General features: G+C 43.4%; 1 protein-coding gene across 2 annotated transcripts in view; it reads left to right on the forward strand.

The window, feature by feature from the left end:
- HSD11B1L (hydroxysteroid 11-beta dehydrogenase 1 like) overlaps positions 1-19,744 on the forward strand; it is a 49,759-nt gene that overhangs the window by 9,566 nt on the left and 20,449 nt on the right. For both annotated transcript variants that reach the window (XM_069739333.1, XM_069739342.1), the window contains exons 4-5: positions 7,714-7,805; positions 13,537-13,630. In XM_069739333.1, coding sequence (XP_069595434.1) covers positions 7,714-7,805; positions 13,537-13,630 — 186 coding nt within the window. The remainder of the gene's footprint in view (positions 1-7,713; positions 7,806-13,536; positions 13,631-19,744) is intronic.

Raw genomic sequence — 19,744 nt, forward strand, 5'->3', positions numbered from 1 at the left:
TACAATGCGATTTTTCTCACATAGCATCCGTATGACATCTGTATGCAATGCATTTTTTTTCTCTGTTGCTATTTTTATACAGTCATTTACAGGACCATTTACAGTGTTCTATGCCACAGAATGGTAAGGTATCTGTTAAAAACGGAGGGCATACGGATGGTTCGTATGTTGTACGATTTTTTTTTGTCGCACCCATTGACTTGCATTGGCGAGTCTCGTCCGAGATACGCAGCAATACGCAGCATGCTGTGATTTTTTTTCTCAGTCCGATTTCAGCTGAGAAAAAAATTGCAGATGAGATGTAACCCATTGAATAACATTGGTCAGAGTGCAATCCGATTTTTTTTTTTTTTATCGGATTGCACTCGTCCGTTTTTCTCGCAAATGAGTATGAGCCCTTAGACCGCAGGAAAAAATGAACATTTTACTTTTTTCACAAAAAATTTACTTTGGAACCAAACTTTTTTATTTTCACAAGGGTATCAGGAGAAAATAGACCACAAAATGTGTTGTGCAATTTCTCCTTTAGTACACCAATGCCCCGTATGTGTGGGAAAGCCCCTGGGCACATGGCAGGGCTCAGAAGAAGGAGCACCGATTGACTTTTAGAACGCAAAATTGGCTGGGATCAATGGCAGGTGCCAAGTCGCGTTTGGAGAACCCTGATGTACCTAAACAGTGGAAACCCCCTAATTCTAACTCCAACCCTAATACAGCCCTGACCCCAACCCTAACCTCAACACACTCCTAACCCAAATCCAACCCCACCCATAACCCTTTCCCCAACACCACAACCCTAACCCCAACACCACAACCCTTACCCCAAAACAACCCTAACCCCAATCCTAGCCCTAACCCTAGCTCTAACCTTAGCTCCAATCCTAACCCAACCCTAGCTCTAGCCCCAACCCTAGCTCTAAACCCAACCCTAGCCCTAACCCTAATGGAAAAATGGAAATAAATAAAAATTTAATTTTATTATTTTTACCTAACTAAGGGGTGACAAAGGGGGGGCTTGATTTACTATTTTTTTTTTATTTTGATCACTGTGATAGGGTCTATCACAGTGATAAAAATGAACCAATAGGAAAAATGCATGCACCCACCATTTTCTTCCTGGAAGAAGACGCAGAGGGCTGGGGGACACAGCTGGAGGTACCGGGGGGCTCGGGGGACCCCATTTCGCTCTTTTCTGATGTGCTAGATCATATCGGAGGAGAGAGAAATAAATAGGAAATCAGACTTTTTTTGCGGTCGCCGTTATTCCGTGAATAATGGTAATCGCAACACCGGGGTCGGTAAAAACGGACCCAAATCATGTTCTGCAGTAGCCAAGACCCCAGAGATTTTCTGACGCTCAGGGGGCGCTATAACCTTATTTCTCAGAGTTGGAAAAAGCCGCGCTGAGGAATAAGTACCCTTAACTGCCTCCATTAAAAGGCGTACCGGTGGTCGGAGGTTAAAGGGAATCTGTCAGTAGGATCATCCCTCCTAAACCGTCTATATGTAGGTCATAGGAAGCTGAATAAAATGATACCTTGATATCTGTGTTCTGATGTTTTGTTCCAGAGAAATCCATGGTATTTTTTATATTTATACAAACCACCTAATGAATTTGGTGCATCTGAGTAGTGGGGTGCACCTTGCGAGAAATGCTGCTGGCTGGAGTAAGATTTGTGGCATAAGGTACGCCATTGCTCGTCATGAATTAGATGGACTTTGCCACAGCATGTCTTCTTCCAGTTCCATCTATTTTGGTGAAGTTGGCTGAAAACCCCAAAATTCACAAAAGTGATTTATGCTAGATTTCTGGCATAAAAAGTTTGGCTCAAATTTGATATAACACAACTTGGAAGCTGTGCAAAAATTTTGCGACATTTACCGTTTTCACACCAGTTTTTCCAAGTTCCTCCAAAATGGGCGGAGCTGGAGCGGAACAAGGGCGTGACGTCACAGCTTGTGTAAATCATAATGTAGCGTAGAGCTGTAGTGTTTGACATTTAATAACCTTCATTCCCACCATTCACACTGTCATGCAAGGGTCACACATTCAGCCGAGATTTCTGCAGAAGTAGCAACTACACACGTTGGCAAAATTGTTGGTAACCTTCTATTAAAGCAAAAAAAACACAATGGTCACTGAAATAACTTGTATGACAGAAGTATTTTTAAATTTAAATTGACAGAATATAAGCTAATGAAAATCAGACATGGCTTTTGAATTTTGGTGCAACAGAAAATTACAAAAAGCAAACACATGAAAATGGCCTGACAAAAATGACTTTTAACTTAACTTTGTTGCACAACCTTTTGAGGCAATCACTGCCAACAAATTATTTTTGTATGTACGGGATCACACATACGCGAGATACGGCCGAGTCTCGCAGGTGAAAACCCAGCTCTGGCGCCGGCACTCCAGAGCGGAGCGTGCAGCTCCATGTATTGCTGTGCACGCTCCACTCCGGAGTGCCAGCGCCAGAGCTGGGTTTTCACCTGCGAGACACGGCTGTGTCTCGCGTATGTGTGATCCCGGCCTAAGGCTGCGATCACACTATCAGTATCTGGTCAGTATTTGTAGCCAAAACCAGAAGTGGGTAATAAATACAGAAGTGGTGACGGGTTTCTATTATACTTTTCCTTTGATTGTTCCAGAAAAATACTGGAACAGTTGGAAAATACTGACCAAATACTGATGTTGTGACCGTGGCCTAACTCTCAATGAGATTTCTGCTCCAGGTGTGAAGGCCGCCCTCTCCATGTAAGTTTCAGCTGCATCCACAGATGTCCAATAGGATCTAGCTCAGGCCTCATAGAAGCCAGTTCTGAATAGTCTATCTTTGCTCTTAGCCACTCTCCAATATTTTTACTCGGGAATTTTGGGTTATTATCCTGTCAGATTACCCATGACCTGTGAATCAGTCCAAGATTTCCAACACTGGGCAGCACATTTTACTCCAAAATGTCTTGATAGTCTTGGGACCTCATTACACGCTGCAGATTCAAGACACTTTATGCCAGATGCAGCAAAGCAGCCCCCAAACATACCCCAATCTCCCCCATGTTTCACATCAGTTATTATTCTTACTACTATGTTTTGCTTATATAGCACCATCATATTACACAACGCTTTACAGACATTATCGTCACTGTCACCATTTGGTCTCACAATCTAAATTCCCTATTAGTATGTGCTTGGAGTGTGGGAGGGAACCGGAGTACCCGGAGGAAACCCATATAAACACAGGCAGAACATACAAACTTTTTGTAGATGTTGTACTTAGTGGGATTTGAACCCAGGGCTCCAGCACAACAGTGCAATCACTAAGCCATTGCGATGCCCATGGGTACAATGCTCTTTGTATGCTTAATTTTTGCATCTGTTAACAGAGCTGGTATTAATTGCTAAAAAGCTCAAGTCTTGTCTCATCTCTCCAAAAGACATTCTCCTAGAAGCTTTGTGGCTTGCCAATCAGCATTTTGGCAAATTGTAGTCTTGCATTTTTATGATTTGTTTTCTTCCTTGATCATCTTCCAAGATGTCTACTTTGGCCAAGACAGGGATGGATGGTGCGATATGAACCCTGATGTACCTTCCTTCCTTGGAGTTCACCTCTAATCTCTTTGGAACTTGTTCTGGGCTTTTTGGTTTCCATTCATCTTATTTGTCTCTTTAATTTGTCATCAGTTTTCCTCTCCTGCCACGTCCTGGGAGGTTGGCTACAGTCCCATAGACCTTAAATTTATGAATAATAAATATGTACAATAGCAGTGACAGGAACATCAAGCTTTTTGAAGATTAACTTAGGGTATGTGCACACGGTCAGGAACTGGCAGCACATGTCTTCTGCGTCCAAAGCGCTGCCGGCCTTTGAACGCAGGTGATTCTGCATGTGTTCATTAAACTGTGCAGAATCACTGCGCCCAATAAATTGTACGGGTGAAATTTATTTGGTGGAGACTCGCGTCTCTGCAAGATAAATAGACATTCCGCGGTCTGGAAAGACGCGCTGCATGTTTGTCTCAGTGGGTGATTCCGCGGGCGTCTGTGTACGCATAGTGGGCATGGGATTTCTTGAAATCCCATCCACTATGGTGTAACATCTGGACGCAGCGCGTCGACGCTGCTTAGGTACACAGCGTCCATCCCGCAGCATTTACTGACCGTATGCACCTACCCTAAGTCTTTACCTTTTTAACATGTTTGTTTATAATTTTCTTAATAATCTCCTGAGATAACTCTTTTTTTTTTTTCTTTTTTTGGCTTTCTGTTCCATGTTCAGTATGGTGCTTACTATGATACCAAACAAAACAGTGACTACTTTTCATCTTTAAAATAAGATGAATGATTAGAAGTTTGTAGACACCTGTGATGCTAACAGGACGGACTTGTCATAGAAAATATTAAAAATCCTTGAGGTCCCTCATATCCCCCTCCCTTTTTACTTTCATCCACCATTTGTCATGAGAAAATGGAAGATGGCATTCAAACCTGTCTTTATGTAAAATGCAATGTACAGCTAAAGGTACCTTCACACTGAACGATATCGCTAGCGATCCGTGACGTTGCAGCGTCCTGGCTAGCGATATCGTTCAGTTTGACAGGCAGCAGCGATCAGGCCCCTGCTGTGCCATCGTTGGTCGCTGCAGAAAGTCCAGCACTTTGTTTCATCGCTGGACTCCATGCAGACACACGCCGATTCAGCGATGTCTTCACTGGTAACCAGGGTAAACATCGGGTTACTAAGCGCAGGGCTGCGCTTAGTAACCCGATGTTTACCCTGGTTACCAGCGTAAAAGTAAAAAAAAACAACCACTACATACTTACCTTCCGCTGTCTGTCCCCCGCTGTGCTTCTCTGCACTGTGAGCGCCGGCCAGCCGGAAAGCAGAGCACAGCGGTGACGTCACCGCTCTGCTTTCCGGCCGCTGTGCTTACACAGTGCAGGAAAGCAGAACGCCGGGGGACAGACAGCGGAATGTAAGTATGTAGTGTTTGTTTTTTTTACTTTTACGCTGGTAACCAGGGTAAACATCGGGTTACTAAGCGCGGCCCTGCGCTTAGTAACCCGATGTTTACCCTGGTTACCGGCATCGTTGGTCGCTGGAGAGCTGTCTGTGTGACAGCTCTCCAGCGACCAAACAGCGACGCTGCAGCAATCGACATCGTTGTCGGTATCGCTGCAGCGTCGCTTAGTGTGACGGTACCTTTAGTGAATCAGATTAATTAAAATGCGAGGATTCCTCTTTATGTCCAGGTGACTGAAGAGGATGTGTATTGTCCCCGGAGAGTGACAGGAAAAGCCTTATTATGGTCTGAAGTGGATCAAGAAGATATGACACCAGTTGCAAATAGCCATGGTGACAGTGCAATGAGAGAGCAGACAGTATAGTTCTGGAAGAAAATATGGACTATTGGATTTTCTATACATTCAATATTAATGACACGTACATTGTTGGCACTGGGATAACTAGGCCAAAAATACACATTTTCGCATAATTCTATCCCCCACCAAAAAGCCCCAAATCCATAGGGGCCATATAACCACCAGCAGCTAGGCCATGTTAGGTCTCTAAGTGTAGCTAAAATCCCGATACAAAAGATGACATCTGTCTCAAGTTATTGCATAAATTGGGATTTCCTAAAATTATGAAGGGCTGAGACCAGCCCACAACCAGGCCCTTGTGAGGTCATCACAGAGGGGTGTGTGAGTGAGTCTCAGGGTCTGATAAAAGATCAATCCCAATTATCATCAGCATTTGTGCAGAGAGCTACATATCATGAATGTATGTATACAGAAGCGAGGGCTCCTGTTTATCTACAGCCATATCGAAGCGCTCTCCTTCTGCTAAACTGAATCGTCTCTGCGATAGGTGTTGTAAGTTCTCCTGTTAATCCCTTATATTTTATGTAACGGTTAGTGCTGTATTGTTTTGTGTACACATATTCCATGTGTTGGAATCCGGAGTCGTATGTACCTTGCGCTCACAGTTAATTTTCCGATAGCCGGCCTAGTGGTGCGAAGAGGCTGCGGTCATCTCCGTTGATCGTCGGCCAGTCGTGTAATTGTCCGGACGATAGGGGGCAGCAGAGAGCGGTTTGCTCCAAAGATCACAGCAGGTTGTACGCTTGACCTTCCCGGCCTGTGATATCAGGGATTTGTGGGATTAAAGGGAACCTGTCACCCCCAAAATCGAAGGTGAGCTAAGCCCACCAGCATCAGGGGCTTATCTACAGCATTCTGGAAAGCTGTAGATAAGCCCCCGATGTATCCTAAAAGCACCTCCTATCTTCATCAGATGACGTCCCCTGTTGAGGGCAGAGCAAAGTACTGCAGTGTCCAGGCGCCAGGCCTCTCTGACCTTTCCCTCAACAGGGCAGGCAAAGTACTCCTGCGCCGGAGCCGCAGCGTGAAGACAAGAAGAGGACGTCATCGTAAGAAGATGGGAGGCCCCGGACCGCACCGCCCCTCGGTGAGTATAATCTAACCTCTTTTTCTCATCTTTTAGGATACATCGGGGGCTTACCTACAGCATTACAGAATGCTATAGATAAGCCCCTGATGCCAGTGGGCTTACCTCACCTTCGATTTCGGGGATAACAGGTTCCCTTTAAGAAAATCCTGACAAATATTGTATCCCTGACAACATGCCTTAATTTCTTATGTCCCTATGGTCAAATTACGTTTTATCTTTTATAGAGGTACCATTATTTTTGTCCAGGTTATTTCCATTAGTTTGTTTTTTTGTTTGTTTTAATTTTTCTATTTAAAAACAATTCAAAAGCAATGTCTGATCTTCATTAGTTGATATTAAGTAAATTTCAAATTTAAAGGGAACCTGTCACCCCGAAAATCGCGGGTGAGGTAAGCCCAGGTAAGCCCTGTTGAGGGCAGAGCAAAGTACTGCAGTGCGCAGGCGCCGGAAAGGTCAAAGAGGCCCGGCGCCTGCGCACTGCAGTACTTTGCTCTGCCCTCAACAGGGCAGACAAAGTACGCAAGCGCCGGAGCCGTGGCTGAAGATCAGAAGAGGACTTCTTGGAATGAAGATGGGAGGTGCCGCAGCGGACCAGAGACACCCATCCGACCGGACCAGCAGCGGGACCGCCCCTGGGTGAGTATAATCTAACATCTTTTTCTCCTCTTTCAGGTAACATCGGGGGCTTATCTACAGCATTACAGAATGCTGTAGATAAGCCCCTGATGCCGGTGGGCTTACCTCACCCGCGATTTTCGGGGTGACAGGTTCCCTTTAAAACACAACTTTTTTTAGTTTAAAGTTATTTCAGTGACCATTGTGGGTTTTCATTACTTTAACATAAATAAGGATATCAAAACTTTTGTCGATATGTGTATGTAGTTATTTTGCATATAAAGGTTACTGTGTACTTAATGAAACGTTATATACAGTTTTCCTGTGTTTTTCCACTAGCAGTCTTTCAAGAGGAACCTTTATTTTTGTCATTTCCACTCGGTAGATAAGAATAGTTCAGGTCATGTAGACACCACGGTATAGTTACAGTACAGATATTCATGCACTTACCATGCCCCAATGCACTTCTGGTTAATTTGCATATGATTTCTCAATTTTGGTACATAGGAAATGCTTAGCATTTTTTTGTTTTACCTAGACAGATATACCATAAGTTTCAGAAGTACAATGTTGCTGCCAGATTTCTCATAACAAATATTAACTACTCATTTTACATACCCTGCAGGAGGTTTGGATTATCTGGTGTTAAATCACATTGGCTATACCTCGTTTCAGATGTGGGATGGAGATGTAAATCACACAAGGTGGCTTATGGAGGTTTGTTCGCCTGCCTACATATATCAAAATGCATTTCCTCTTTAATCAATGGGAGCAAGCCTGTGTAGAAAATAAAAAGCACAATTGTCATATGTAATGTACAACATATGTTTTTAAGCATAGGAGGGGCATATCCATATTAACATTTTAGAATAGTGGTGCTTGAAAGTATTGGTACCCTTCAGCATTTTCCATGTTTCTGCATAATTTTGACTGAAATTGATACCAGATTTTTACACAGGTCCAAAAAGTAGATAAGGAGAACCAAATGGTCAAAATATTATGTGTATTATAATTTTGTAAATGAGAAAAATTATCCAATATTACATGTCTGTGAGTGGCGAACCTTGTCGAGTCTTGTGCTTTTAATCAATGGGATGACAATCTGGTGTGAGTGGGCAACCTGTTTTATTTAATTGTCCCTGTCAATCACTGACAGCGGCATTTAACACACACGCAGACAGAAAAAATGTCATTGATCCAGCTCATCAGCATGCCCTTCACATGATTGCTGGGTACCAATGGGTTCTCATGACAGCAAGCGGTCTGCTGAAGACCCCCAGTGCCTGTCATCACGATCCTCCTGGGCCAGCGTTCATAGGAGATGAAGCACTGCTGTGTATGGCAGCCATTCTGACTATTGCAGTTCTAACCCCTTCCCGACATGTGGCGTACTAGTACTGCTCTGTGGGAGGTGCGTTCCCACAAACAGCAGTACTAGTATGGCGGCACGATCGTGCGGCCTCTCGCTCAGTGTTGCGGCGACCGAAGCAACACCCATGATCGATGTTAGCACCGATCGCTGGCATTTAATCCATCTGATGCCATTGTCAGTAGTGACAGCGACTTAGATGGGCATCGCGCAGGGAGGAGGCTGCCTGCTTGCTTCCATCAGGACAACGTGATGCAATCGTGTTGTCCTGATGGTTTCCATGGAGACCATTGACTCCAAGATGGCCGCTGGGTCCTTCCAGGTTCTTCAGGGAAGGTGGCTTCTGAGCGCCTGCTGGGAGCAGACCCTGACATGCCTCCTTCCCTGCCTGTCAGATCGCTGATTTGAAACTCTGCAGTGCAGAGTGTCAGATCAGCGATCTGATGTAATATAGTAATGTCTCAAAAGTAATAAAAAAAATTACAAAGTGTAAAATTAGTTTTTTAAAAATCACTAAATAAAGGAAAATAAATATTTTTCCAATAAATACATTTATGTATATATAAAAACAACAATGGAAGTACACATATTTGGTATCGCCGTGTCCGTAACTACTCGCTCTATAAAACTGTCCCACTATTTAACCCTTTCAGTGAACACCATAAAAAAAACACACGAAGCAAAAAAATGCTTTATCATCATACCGCCGAACAAAATGTGCAATAAAACACGATCAAAAAGGCGTATTTAAATAAAAATGGTACCGCTGAAAACGTCATCTTGGCCCACAAAAAAACATGCCGCAAAACAGCTCTATGTCTACGTTCACACTAGCGTTGTGCGCCGCTGCGTTGTGATGAGTTATGGTTGTGATGAGGTTACAGTTGTGTTGGGGTTACGATTGTGTTGGGTTTACGGTTGTGTTGGGGTTACGGTTGTGTTAGGGTTAAGGTTGTGTTAGGGTTGGAGTTACGGTTGTGTTGGGTTAGGGTTGTGTTGGGTTAGGGTTGTGTTGCGGTTAGGGTTTTGTTAGGGTTACTGTTGTGTTAGGGTTGAGGTTAAGGTTGTGTTAGGGTTGGGGTTAGGGTTGTGTTAGGGTTAGGGTTAGGATAGGGTTAGGGTTGTGTTAGGGTTGGAATAAAGGTACCGTCACACTAAGCGACGCTGCAGCGATACCGACAACGATGCCGATCGCTGTTTGGTCGCTGGAGAGCTGTCACACAGACAGCTCTCCAGCGACCAACGATCCGGAAGTCCCCGGGTAACCAGGGTAAACATCGGGTTACTAAGCGCAGGGCCGCGCTTAGTAACCCGATGTTTACCCTGGTTACCGTTGTAAATGTAAAAAAACAAACACTACATACTTACATTCCCGGTGTCTGGTCATGTCCCTCGCCTTCAGCTTCCCGCACTGACTGAGCGCCGGCCGTAAAGTACAGCGGTGACGTCACCGCTGTGCTGTGCTTTACGGCTGGCCGGCGCTCACCAGTCAGTGCGGGAAGCTGACGGCGAGGGACCTGACCAGACACCGAGAATGTAAGTATGTAGTGTTTGTTTTTTTACATTTACAGTCACACACGCCGATTCAGCGATGTCAGCGGGAGATCCAGCGACAAAATAAAGTGCTGGACTTTCCCCAGCGACCAACGATCTCCCAGCAGGGGCCTGATCGTTGGTCGCTGTCACACATAACGATTTCTTTAACGATATCGTTGCTACATCACAAAAAGCAACGATATCGTTAACGATATCATTCAGTGTGACGGTACCTTAAGTATTGAGGTTTTTTTTCAAAAGTAAAAAATAAAAGTGATGACGATATGACAGCTAGTGTTGAGTGCAAGTTCTCGCTACTCGAGTTTGCATTGGGTGCTGCAGAATATGTTAGTGCTATTTAAAAATAAAGATTATTATTATTATCCCCGCATATTTTTTGGAGTGTCTTACAACCACAAAAGATGTGGGGCAATGATTCGAGCATGTCACTCGAGCACCCGCGATATTAGGTCCATACCCGAGCGCCCGATTCAAACTAGAGTAGCGAGCACTTGCGCTCAACACTACACTGTGTGCAGAATTATTAAGCAAGTTGTATTTTGATCACATGATACTTTTTATACATGTTGTCCTACTCCAAGCTGTTGAGACTTGAGAGCCAACTACCAATTAAGTAAATCAGGTGATGTGCATCTCCGTAATGAGGAGGGGTGTTGTCTAATGACATCAAAACCCTATATAAGGTGTGCTTAATTATTAGGCAACTTCCTTTCCTTTGGCGAAATGGGTCAGAAGAGAGATGTGACGGACTCTGAAAAGTCCAAAATTGTGAGATATCTTGCAGAGGGATGCAGCAGTCTTGAAATTGACAAACTTTTGAAGCGTGATCACCGAACAATCAAGCGTTTCATGGCAAATAGCCAACAGGGTCGCAAGAAGCGTGTTGGGCAAAAAAGGCACAAAATAACTGCCCATGAATTGAGGAAAATCAAGCGTGAAGCTGCCATGATGCCAGTTGCCACCAGTTTTGCCATATTTCAGAGCTGCAACGTTACTGGAGTAACAAAAAGCACAAGGTGTGTGATACTCAGGGACATGGCCAAGGTAAGGAAGGCTGAAAAACGACCACCTTTGAACAAGAAACATAAGATAAAACGTCAAGACTGGGCCAAGAGATATCTTAAGACTGACATTTCAAAGGTTTTATGGACTGATGAAATGAGAGTGACTCTTGGTGGGCCAGATGGATGGGCCGGAGGCTGGATCAGAGGGCAGAGAGCTCCACTCCGACTCAGACGCCAGCAAGGTGGAGGTGGGGTACTGGTATGGGCTGGTATCATCAAAGATGAACTTGTGGGACCTTTTCTGGTTGAGGATGGAGTGAAGCTCAACTCCCAGACCTACTGCCAGTTTCTGGAAGACAACTTCTTAAAGCAGTGGTACAGGAAGAAGTCGGTATCGTTCAAGAAAAACATGATTTTCATGCAGGACAATGCTCCATCACATGCCTCCAACTACTCCACAGTGTGGCTGGCCAGTAAAGGTCTCAAAGAAGAAAAAATAATGACATGGCCCCCTTGTTCACCTGATCTGAACCCCATAGAGAACTTGTGGTCCCTCATGAAATGTGAGATCTACAGGGAGGGAAAACAGTACACCTCTCGGAACAGTGTCTGGGAGGCTGTGGTGGCTGCTGCACGCAATGTTGATCGTAAACAGATCAAGCAACTGACAGAATCTATGGATGGAAGGCTGTTGAGTGTCATCATAAAGAAAGGTGGCTATATTGGTCACTAATTTTTTGGGGTTTTGTTTTTGCATGTCAGAAATTTTATTTCTAAATTTTGTGCAGTGATATTGGTTTACCTGGTGAAAATAAACAAGTGAGATGGCAATATATTTGGTTTTTATTAAGTTGCCTAATAATTCTGCACAGTAATAGTTACCTGCACAAACAGATATCCTCCTAAGATAGCCAAATCTAAAAAAAAAAACACTCCAACTTCCAAAAATATTAAAGGGAACCTGTCACCCCGTTTTTTTCAGTACGAGATAGAAATACTGTTAAATAGGGCCTGAGCTGTGCGTTACTATAGTGTATTTTGTGTACTCTGATTCCCCACCTATGCTGCCGAAATAACTTACCAAAGTCGCCGTTTTCGCCTGTCAATCAGGCTGGTCAGGTCATATGGGCGTGGCGACATCGCTGTTTCTTCCCCCAGATCTTGCATATATTTCCGTTGGTGGCGTAGTGGTTTGCGCATGCCCATCTTCTGAATCCACTGGGCAGGAGAAGAAAAAACGTGCGATCGGCGCTATTTCCCTGGTGATCTGTGGGGGCGGCCATCTTCCTGAGGTCACGCGTGCGCATATGGAGTCCTCTGCTGCCCGGGGCTTCAGGAAAATGGCCACGGGATGCCGCACGTGCGCAGATGGAGATCGCGGCGGCCATTTTCCTGAAGCCGAGTTCGCATCTCGGAAAAGTATTTGAAGCGGTTATTGATGTGCATTTTGAAGTTGATCTGCCTCAAAATCATCATCGAAAACTCTGTGTGAACATACCCAAGCGTAGGCAGCTAACATTGCTGATGAACTAATCTTGGAGGGTTCTAGGCATGGGAGCCTTCCTTTCTCTCTACAGATACACCAGCAGACATTTGAGCTTAGACATCCCGTGTCTCCTTGCATATAACCATAGTAAGGACAACATACTGCAAAATCAGGACAATTAAACGGTAACTTTATTTTCAAGTAGTTTTACAGAATATGTATTTGAGAAATAAGACTATATCTGATAATTACGATATGTCTTGTAACATGCATTTTCATCAGTTTTCCCTTCGGCATGCTCAGTCTCGGATTTGGGGAGGTCCCCGAAAGATCGCAGGTGTGTTCATACACATGATCCTCTGCTAAAACGTTGTTTCCATAAACCCATAATCCCACCTGTGCATGCACCTCGAGCTTTCTCCACAAATCGATTTCCTTCACTATTGATGGACTTTGTTTCATTGCTTATCACTCTCGTAAGATAAGTGCCGTACATTTATTTGCAAAACCCGTTAGGGTCTTTAATGCTTTGAAGCACTTTACTGATTAAGGACATTTGTGTTATCAATCAAAGATATGTGGAAGAGCACACTAATGTGTCTTTGGTTACATTATCTGAATTGGAATAATACAGTGTATGCAACTTTTGGAATACAGGACGTGTCTAGCGTTTTATTTTATACAGCTGTGTGCTCACTGTTGTGCCCTGTACATTGAATGTCCATCATCCCTTCCGGTCCTGTAGAAGACTGCTAGAGCCGTTGATCATTTTTAGACCCTGTATTTATATATCATATATATGGCATTTCACGTCATATTCCACAGATAGGTAGGGGATTCATTTTGTTACTTTTTAACTCCGAACTCAACATTGTGGCTCTTCAGTATGATAGGGAGTTCCGTTGCTGGGAAATATGTGTCCGATAGCAGCATCTGTCAGCGATAACAGCCAGTCTTCTGATTCCCACAGTGACTTGCTTGATTTGCACCTATTTTATTGCCTTTAGTCAAAATGTCTTATATATCATTCAGGTGAACTTCCTCAGCTATATCCATCTTGCTGCCAAGGCTCTCCCTCACCTTGCGGAATCAAGAGGTTCTATTATTGTGTTGTCTTCTCTCACAGGTAATCCTAATTTCTTCTATTCTGCAAATGGATCACAATATTATTTTTACATGTAACATAAGGACAACCTGAGAAAGCTTAAAGAGAACCTGCCACCATGAAAATGTGGGGCAATCTGCAGCCTGCATGTTATAGAGCAGGGAAAGCTGAGCAGATTGATATATAGTTTTGTGAGAAAAGTCTTAAAGGGAACCTGTCACCCCGTTTTTTGAGATTGAGCTATAAATACTGTTAAATAGGGCCTGCGCTGTGTGTTCCTATAGTGTATGTAGTGTACCCCGATTCCCCACCTATGCTGAGAAATAACTTACCAAAGTCGCCGTTTTCGCCTGTCAATCAGGCTGGTCAGGTCGGGAGGGCGTGGTGACATCGCTGGTTCTTCCTCAGCTTTACGTTGGTGGCGTAGTGGCGTAGTGGTGAACAAGCAGCGCGCGATCTGCCCTGTCATCCCTTTCGTCGGTGGGGGCGGCCTCTCGGCTTTGGGAAAATGGCCGCCGCGATCTCTAATGCGCACGCGCGACATCCCGCGGCCATTTTCCTGAAGTCCCGTGCAGCAGAGCACTCGATCTGCGCACGCGCGGCCCCGGGAAGATGGCCGCCCCCACCGACGAAAGGGATGACAGCGCAGATCGCGCGCTGCTTGTTCACCACTACGCCACCAACGTAAAGCTGAGGAAGAACCAGCGATGTCACCACGCCCTCCTGACCTGACCAGCCTGATTGACAGGCGAAAACGGCGACTTTGGTAAGTTATTTCTCAGCATAGGTGGGGAATCGGGGTACACTACATACACTATAGTAACGCACAGCGCAGGCCCTATTTAACAGTATTTATAGCTCAATCTCAAAAAACGGGGTGACAGGTTCCCTTTAACATCATGCCATAAGGCTTATTAGTAAACAGGTTGTTGTCTGGCAATGTATATTCCAATGCCTAGTATGTATTAAATAGTGAAACCATGACCTGATGGGTCCAGATTTATTTAACTATTTATTTACTGCTCATAGACTTTATATGCCTGGGGCAGTCCACACTTTACCCTGCACTGACGTTTTATAATGTCAGTGCAGTGTACGCAACTAGCACATAGTTGTACAGCTGTAGGGGTGAGGAACCAGCGGTCAGACACAGCCAGACTTCCCAGAAAGAAGATATACTAGATTTATTACCATAAGCAACAAAAAATCCAGCAGGTACATGCACCAGAGTTGCAAAAGAGGCCCAATTTGCCTTTAGCATGCTATAATCTTGCTTCCTTAGGTTGCAAATGCTCTGGTTTTCATCCTATGTACTCTGAATATTTATCTCTGTATGTAAATTGTTTACATGTGTATCTTTAATAAAAATGTGTCTGTTTTTAGCCTAAAAATACTCCTTTTGCTTTTTTATTAAAGCTCTATTACCATGTTTACCTTCTCGATCGCCGTATAAACAGCTCTGAGCCAGTGCTGATGTATACAGATTAGGAAGAACAGTTTTTGTTCCATCAGACCCTGCAATCATGATATTTCAGGGTGCAGGGAGGGAGAAGCAACTGCTTGAGCATCTCTGCTATGCAGACAAAAAGCTAAAGCTCCTGTAACTTGGGCTAATATACCAGCCCCAGTTACAGGGAGAATCCGCTATAAAGAGAGTATATTATGTTAAAATGCCCCCCAAAGGTCGTTTGGATGTTGTTGGAGGCACCATGTGTAAAATTTAAAAAAAAATAGCAAAAATAAATTAGATAAAAAGCATATATTTAAAACTGTACTAACAGAAAGAGATACTACTTAACCATCATATTTTACAGCCAACCAATAGAAATTTGAGCCGACAAGCTAATTTATTAGGTAGCACTGTTTGCACTCTACTGTCCATATTATAATGATAAACAGCTATATTGCACACCGAGCGATGGTAAATGTATAAATAAATAATTTTATTGTAATACGTATCAAACATACCTTAGAAACAGAATAATATTGAGGGCACACAAGAATGAGCTGCAAACTACATTTATAAGTGGTAATACGTAGTATTAAATAATCGACAATGATAAGTATAGGGCACTGAGATGTGAAATCCAGCAAAGAGCAGACAGTGTAAAGATGCCCAAAATGTACACTGAATAGTCTGTAAGCATAGAAAGTAGTACACAAAGGTAAATACAAACTATGAGATGCAACACGACCAAAAGTGATCCATAAATAACGTGGATAAGTTGTAATGCTCCGTAATAAATATGAAATTTATATACATATTCCAAAACTGTAAGGCGCTGCGGAATATGTTAGCGCTATATAAAAATAAAAAAAAAATAAAGATTATTATTATTATACACTGAGAGGGTAGAATAAAGTAAAAGCCATCAAAATGCAGGGAGAGGGCAGCACCCAAAATATGTACGAAATTAGCTAGCAACCGTAAAAAGCAATGCACTAAAGTATTTTTCCTTTTAATGTGGCTTTTTTTAATTTGTATTAAAATAATATTTATTTTACAGTTTTCTGTGTTTGATTTGCAATATCTGTAGGTGTTTATATTGTACAAATAAAGCCGCACAACATACTGTATTTACAATCCAGTGAGTGCACGTATCTGTGCTTTAATGGAGTTTTAAATTGAGCTTTGTATAATTGATTTATGCATATCTACAAAGAAATATAATTTTTTTCATATATATACATATATATATATATATATATATATATATATATATATATATATACACATATATATATGTGTGTGTGTAATGTACAGTGGTATTTTATACACTGCCGATTTTGCAAGGTCTGCAATTTTTATCGTAGGTACTAGTGATGAGCGAATATACTCGTTACTCGAGATTTCTCGAGCATGCTTGGGTGACCTCCGTGTATTTTTTTTAGTGCTCGGAGATTTAGGCTATGTGCACACGTTGCAGATTCTCAGCGGATCTGCAGCGTTTTTTTGAGGTGCAGAAACGCTGCAGATCCGCAATTGATTTACAGTACAATGTAAATCAATGAGAAAAAAAATGCTGTGCACACTTTGCGGAAAATCCGCTGCGGAAACGCTGCGGTTTAAAAGAAGTAGCATGTCACTTCTTTTTTGTGAATCTGCAGCCTTTTTGTACCCATTCCATTATAGAAAACCGCAGGGGTAAAAAAAGGCAGCAAATCCGCAAGAAAACCGCAGCAAAAAACGCTGAGGAACCACACAAAAAACGCAACAAATCCGCAGGTGCGTTTTCTGCCAGGAGAGGCAGAATCCGCACCAGAAATTCCTAAGCCTAATCTGCAACGTGTGCACATAGCCTTAGTTTTCCACACCTCAGCTGAATGATTCACATCTCTTAGCCAGCTTGATTACATGTGGGGATTCCCTAGCAACCAGGCAACCCCCACATGTACTTATGCTTACAGAGGTCAGATGTTTCCTGTACTTCTTGACCGAGTTTTCACACACTGCGACAGGGATTTTGGCCCCCTCCTCCATACAGATCTCCAGATCTTTCAGGTTTTGGGACTGTCATTGGGCGACATTGAGTTTCAACTTCCTCCAAAGATTTTCTATTGGGTTCAGATCTTGAGACTGACTAGGCCACTCCAGGACTTTGAAATGCTTTTTACTGAGCCACTCCTTAGTTGTCCTGGCTGTGTGTTTCGGGTCATTGCCATGCTGGAAGACCCAGCCACGACCCTTGCTGAGGGAAGGAGGTTATTGGCCAAAGTCTTGCGATACATGACACCATCCATCCTCCCTTCAATATGATGCAGTCACCCTGTCCCCTTTGCCGAAAAACTCCCCCAAAGTATGATCTTTCCCCCATCATGCTTCATGGTTGAGACGTTGTTCTTGGGGTTCTACTCATCCTCTTTCTTCCTCCAAACATGGCGAGTGCAGTTGATACCAAGAAGTTTTATTTTGTTCTCCTCTGACCACATGACTTTCTCCCATGACTTCTTTGGATCATCCATATGGTCATTGGTGAACTTCAATTGGGCCTAGACATGTACTTGCATGAGCAGGGGGACCCTGCGTGCCCTACAGGATTTTAATCCATGATGGCGTAGTCTGTTACTAACGGTAATGTTTGAGATTATGGTCACAGCTCTCTTCAGGTCATTGACCAGGTCCTCCCGTGTAGTTCTGGGCTGATTCCTGACCTTTCTCAGAATCATCCGTACCCCACGAGGCGAGATCTTGCAGAGTCACAGACTGAGGAAGATTGACAATCATCTTGTGTTTCTTGCATTTTCTAATAATTCTGCCAACAGTTGTTGCCTTCTCACCAAGCTGTTTGTCTATTGCCCTGAAGCCCATTCCAGCATTGTGCAGGTCTACAATTTTGTCCCTGGTGTCCTTAGACAGCTCTTTGGTCTTGGCCATGGTGGAGATTTTGGAGTGTGATTGATTGACTGTGTGGACAGGTGCAATTAATACAGGTAAAGAGTGCAGATTAGGAAGGCTTCTTAAAGAAAAACTAACAGGTCTGGTAGGTCAATCAAATACTTATTTCATGCAATAAAATGCAATTTAATTATTTAAAAATCATACAATGTGATTTTCTGATTTTTATTTTTAGATTCTGTCTCTCACAGGTAAAGTGTACCTATGATAAAAATTGCAGACCTCTCCATTCTTTGTTGGTGGGAAACTTGCAAAATCGGCAGTGTGTCAAATACGGTACTTGTTTTCCCCACTTTATGTATACATTACTGTGCTCAGTCCCACTACCGGCATTGGGCCCTCCTGCAATGCAGTGATGGATCAAGGAGCTATCAGTTCCCTCCTTTATCATTCTTCCAGTGAGTCTGAGCTCTGACTTCTCAGAGCAGCTGTGAGAGATTCAGACTGAAGGAATGGAGAGAGGTGAGTTGTTGGTTTGTGGGGTCATTGTACTGTTGGGAGGGCTATGTTGGGGAACATTTTACTATTTGGAACACTAAGTGAGGAGTAGGCTTGAGCGAAATGGATCGGACAAATTCAAAAGTCGCTGACTTTTGGCAAAGTCGGGTTTCATGAAACCCGACCCGATCCTAGTGTGGGATCGGCCATGCGGTCGGCGATCTTCGCGCCAAAGTCGCGTTTCGTATGACGCGTTTGGCGCCATTTTTTCAGCCAATGAAGGAGCGTGGGCAGAGTGATGACATAGGTTTTAGGGCGTGGACGCCTATCGCCATCTTGTCGCTTGTGCACTGTAGCGATTTGCAATGTGTAACACCAGCTTTTCTGTTCAGGGACGGAGGGGAGAGAGAGAGAGAGAGAGAAAAAAAAAATTAGATTTCCCATTGACTTTGCATTGGGTTTCGTGTTTCGGTCGATCCCCGACTTTTCGCCATAATCGGCCGATTTCACTCGACTCGACTTTTGAGATAGTCGGTTAAGGGTTTCGCGAAACCCGACTCGACCCTAAAAAAGTAAAAGTCGCTCAACCCTAGTGAGGAGCCATTATACCGTTTGAAGGGCTAGTGGGGGTAATTATACAGTGTGGAGAGCTGTGAGGTCAATAAAACTGTGGAGAATTGTGTGGGAGTCATTATACTGTGTGGAGAGGTGTGAAAGCAATTATACTGTATGGAGGACTTTGTGGGGGGCCATTCTATTGTGTGAGAGGACTGTGTCAGGGCCATCCTACAGTGTGTGGGGGACTGTGAGGGCTATCATACTGTGTGTGGGCCACTATAATGGCCATCATACTGTTTTGGGGTCATTGTGAAGCATGATACTGTGTTGGGTTCAATGTGGGGGTATCCTACTTAGCGTGTGGTACAGTAGGGTCATCATACTGGATATGGAAGAACTCAGTGTGGGGGTATCATACTGTGTTTGGGGGGCACTTTTGTTGGCATCATACTTTATGGGCTCTATGAAAGGGGTTTCTTTATACATTGGAACACTAAGGAGTTTCAATAGAAGTAAAATTATTTTTTAAAGGCTGCAAAGTTGTGAGGTATGCTCTTCTCTGTCCTTGCCAAATATACAGTTATATGAAAAGGTTTGGGCACCCCTATTAATCTTAAGCTTAATGTTTTATAAAAATTGTTTTTTTTTGCAACAGCTATTTCAGTTTCATATATCTAATAACTTTTGGACACAGTAATGTTTCTGCCTTGAAATGAGGTTTATTGTACTAACATAAAATGTTC

This window comes from Ranitomeya imitator, chromosome 1, assembly GCF_032444005.1.
Source record: "Ranitomeya imitator isolate aRanImi1 chromosome 1, aRanImi1.pri, whole genome shotgun sequence".
NCBI lineage: Eukaryota > Metazoa > Chordata > Amphibia > Anura > Dendrobatidae > Ranitomeya > Ranitomeya imitator.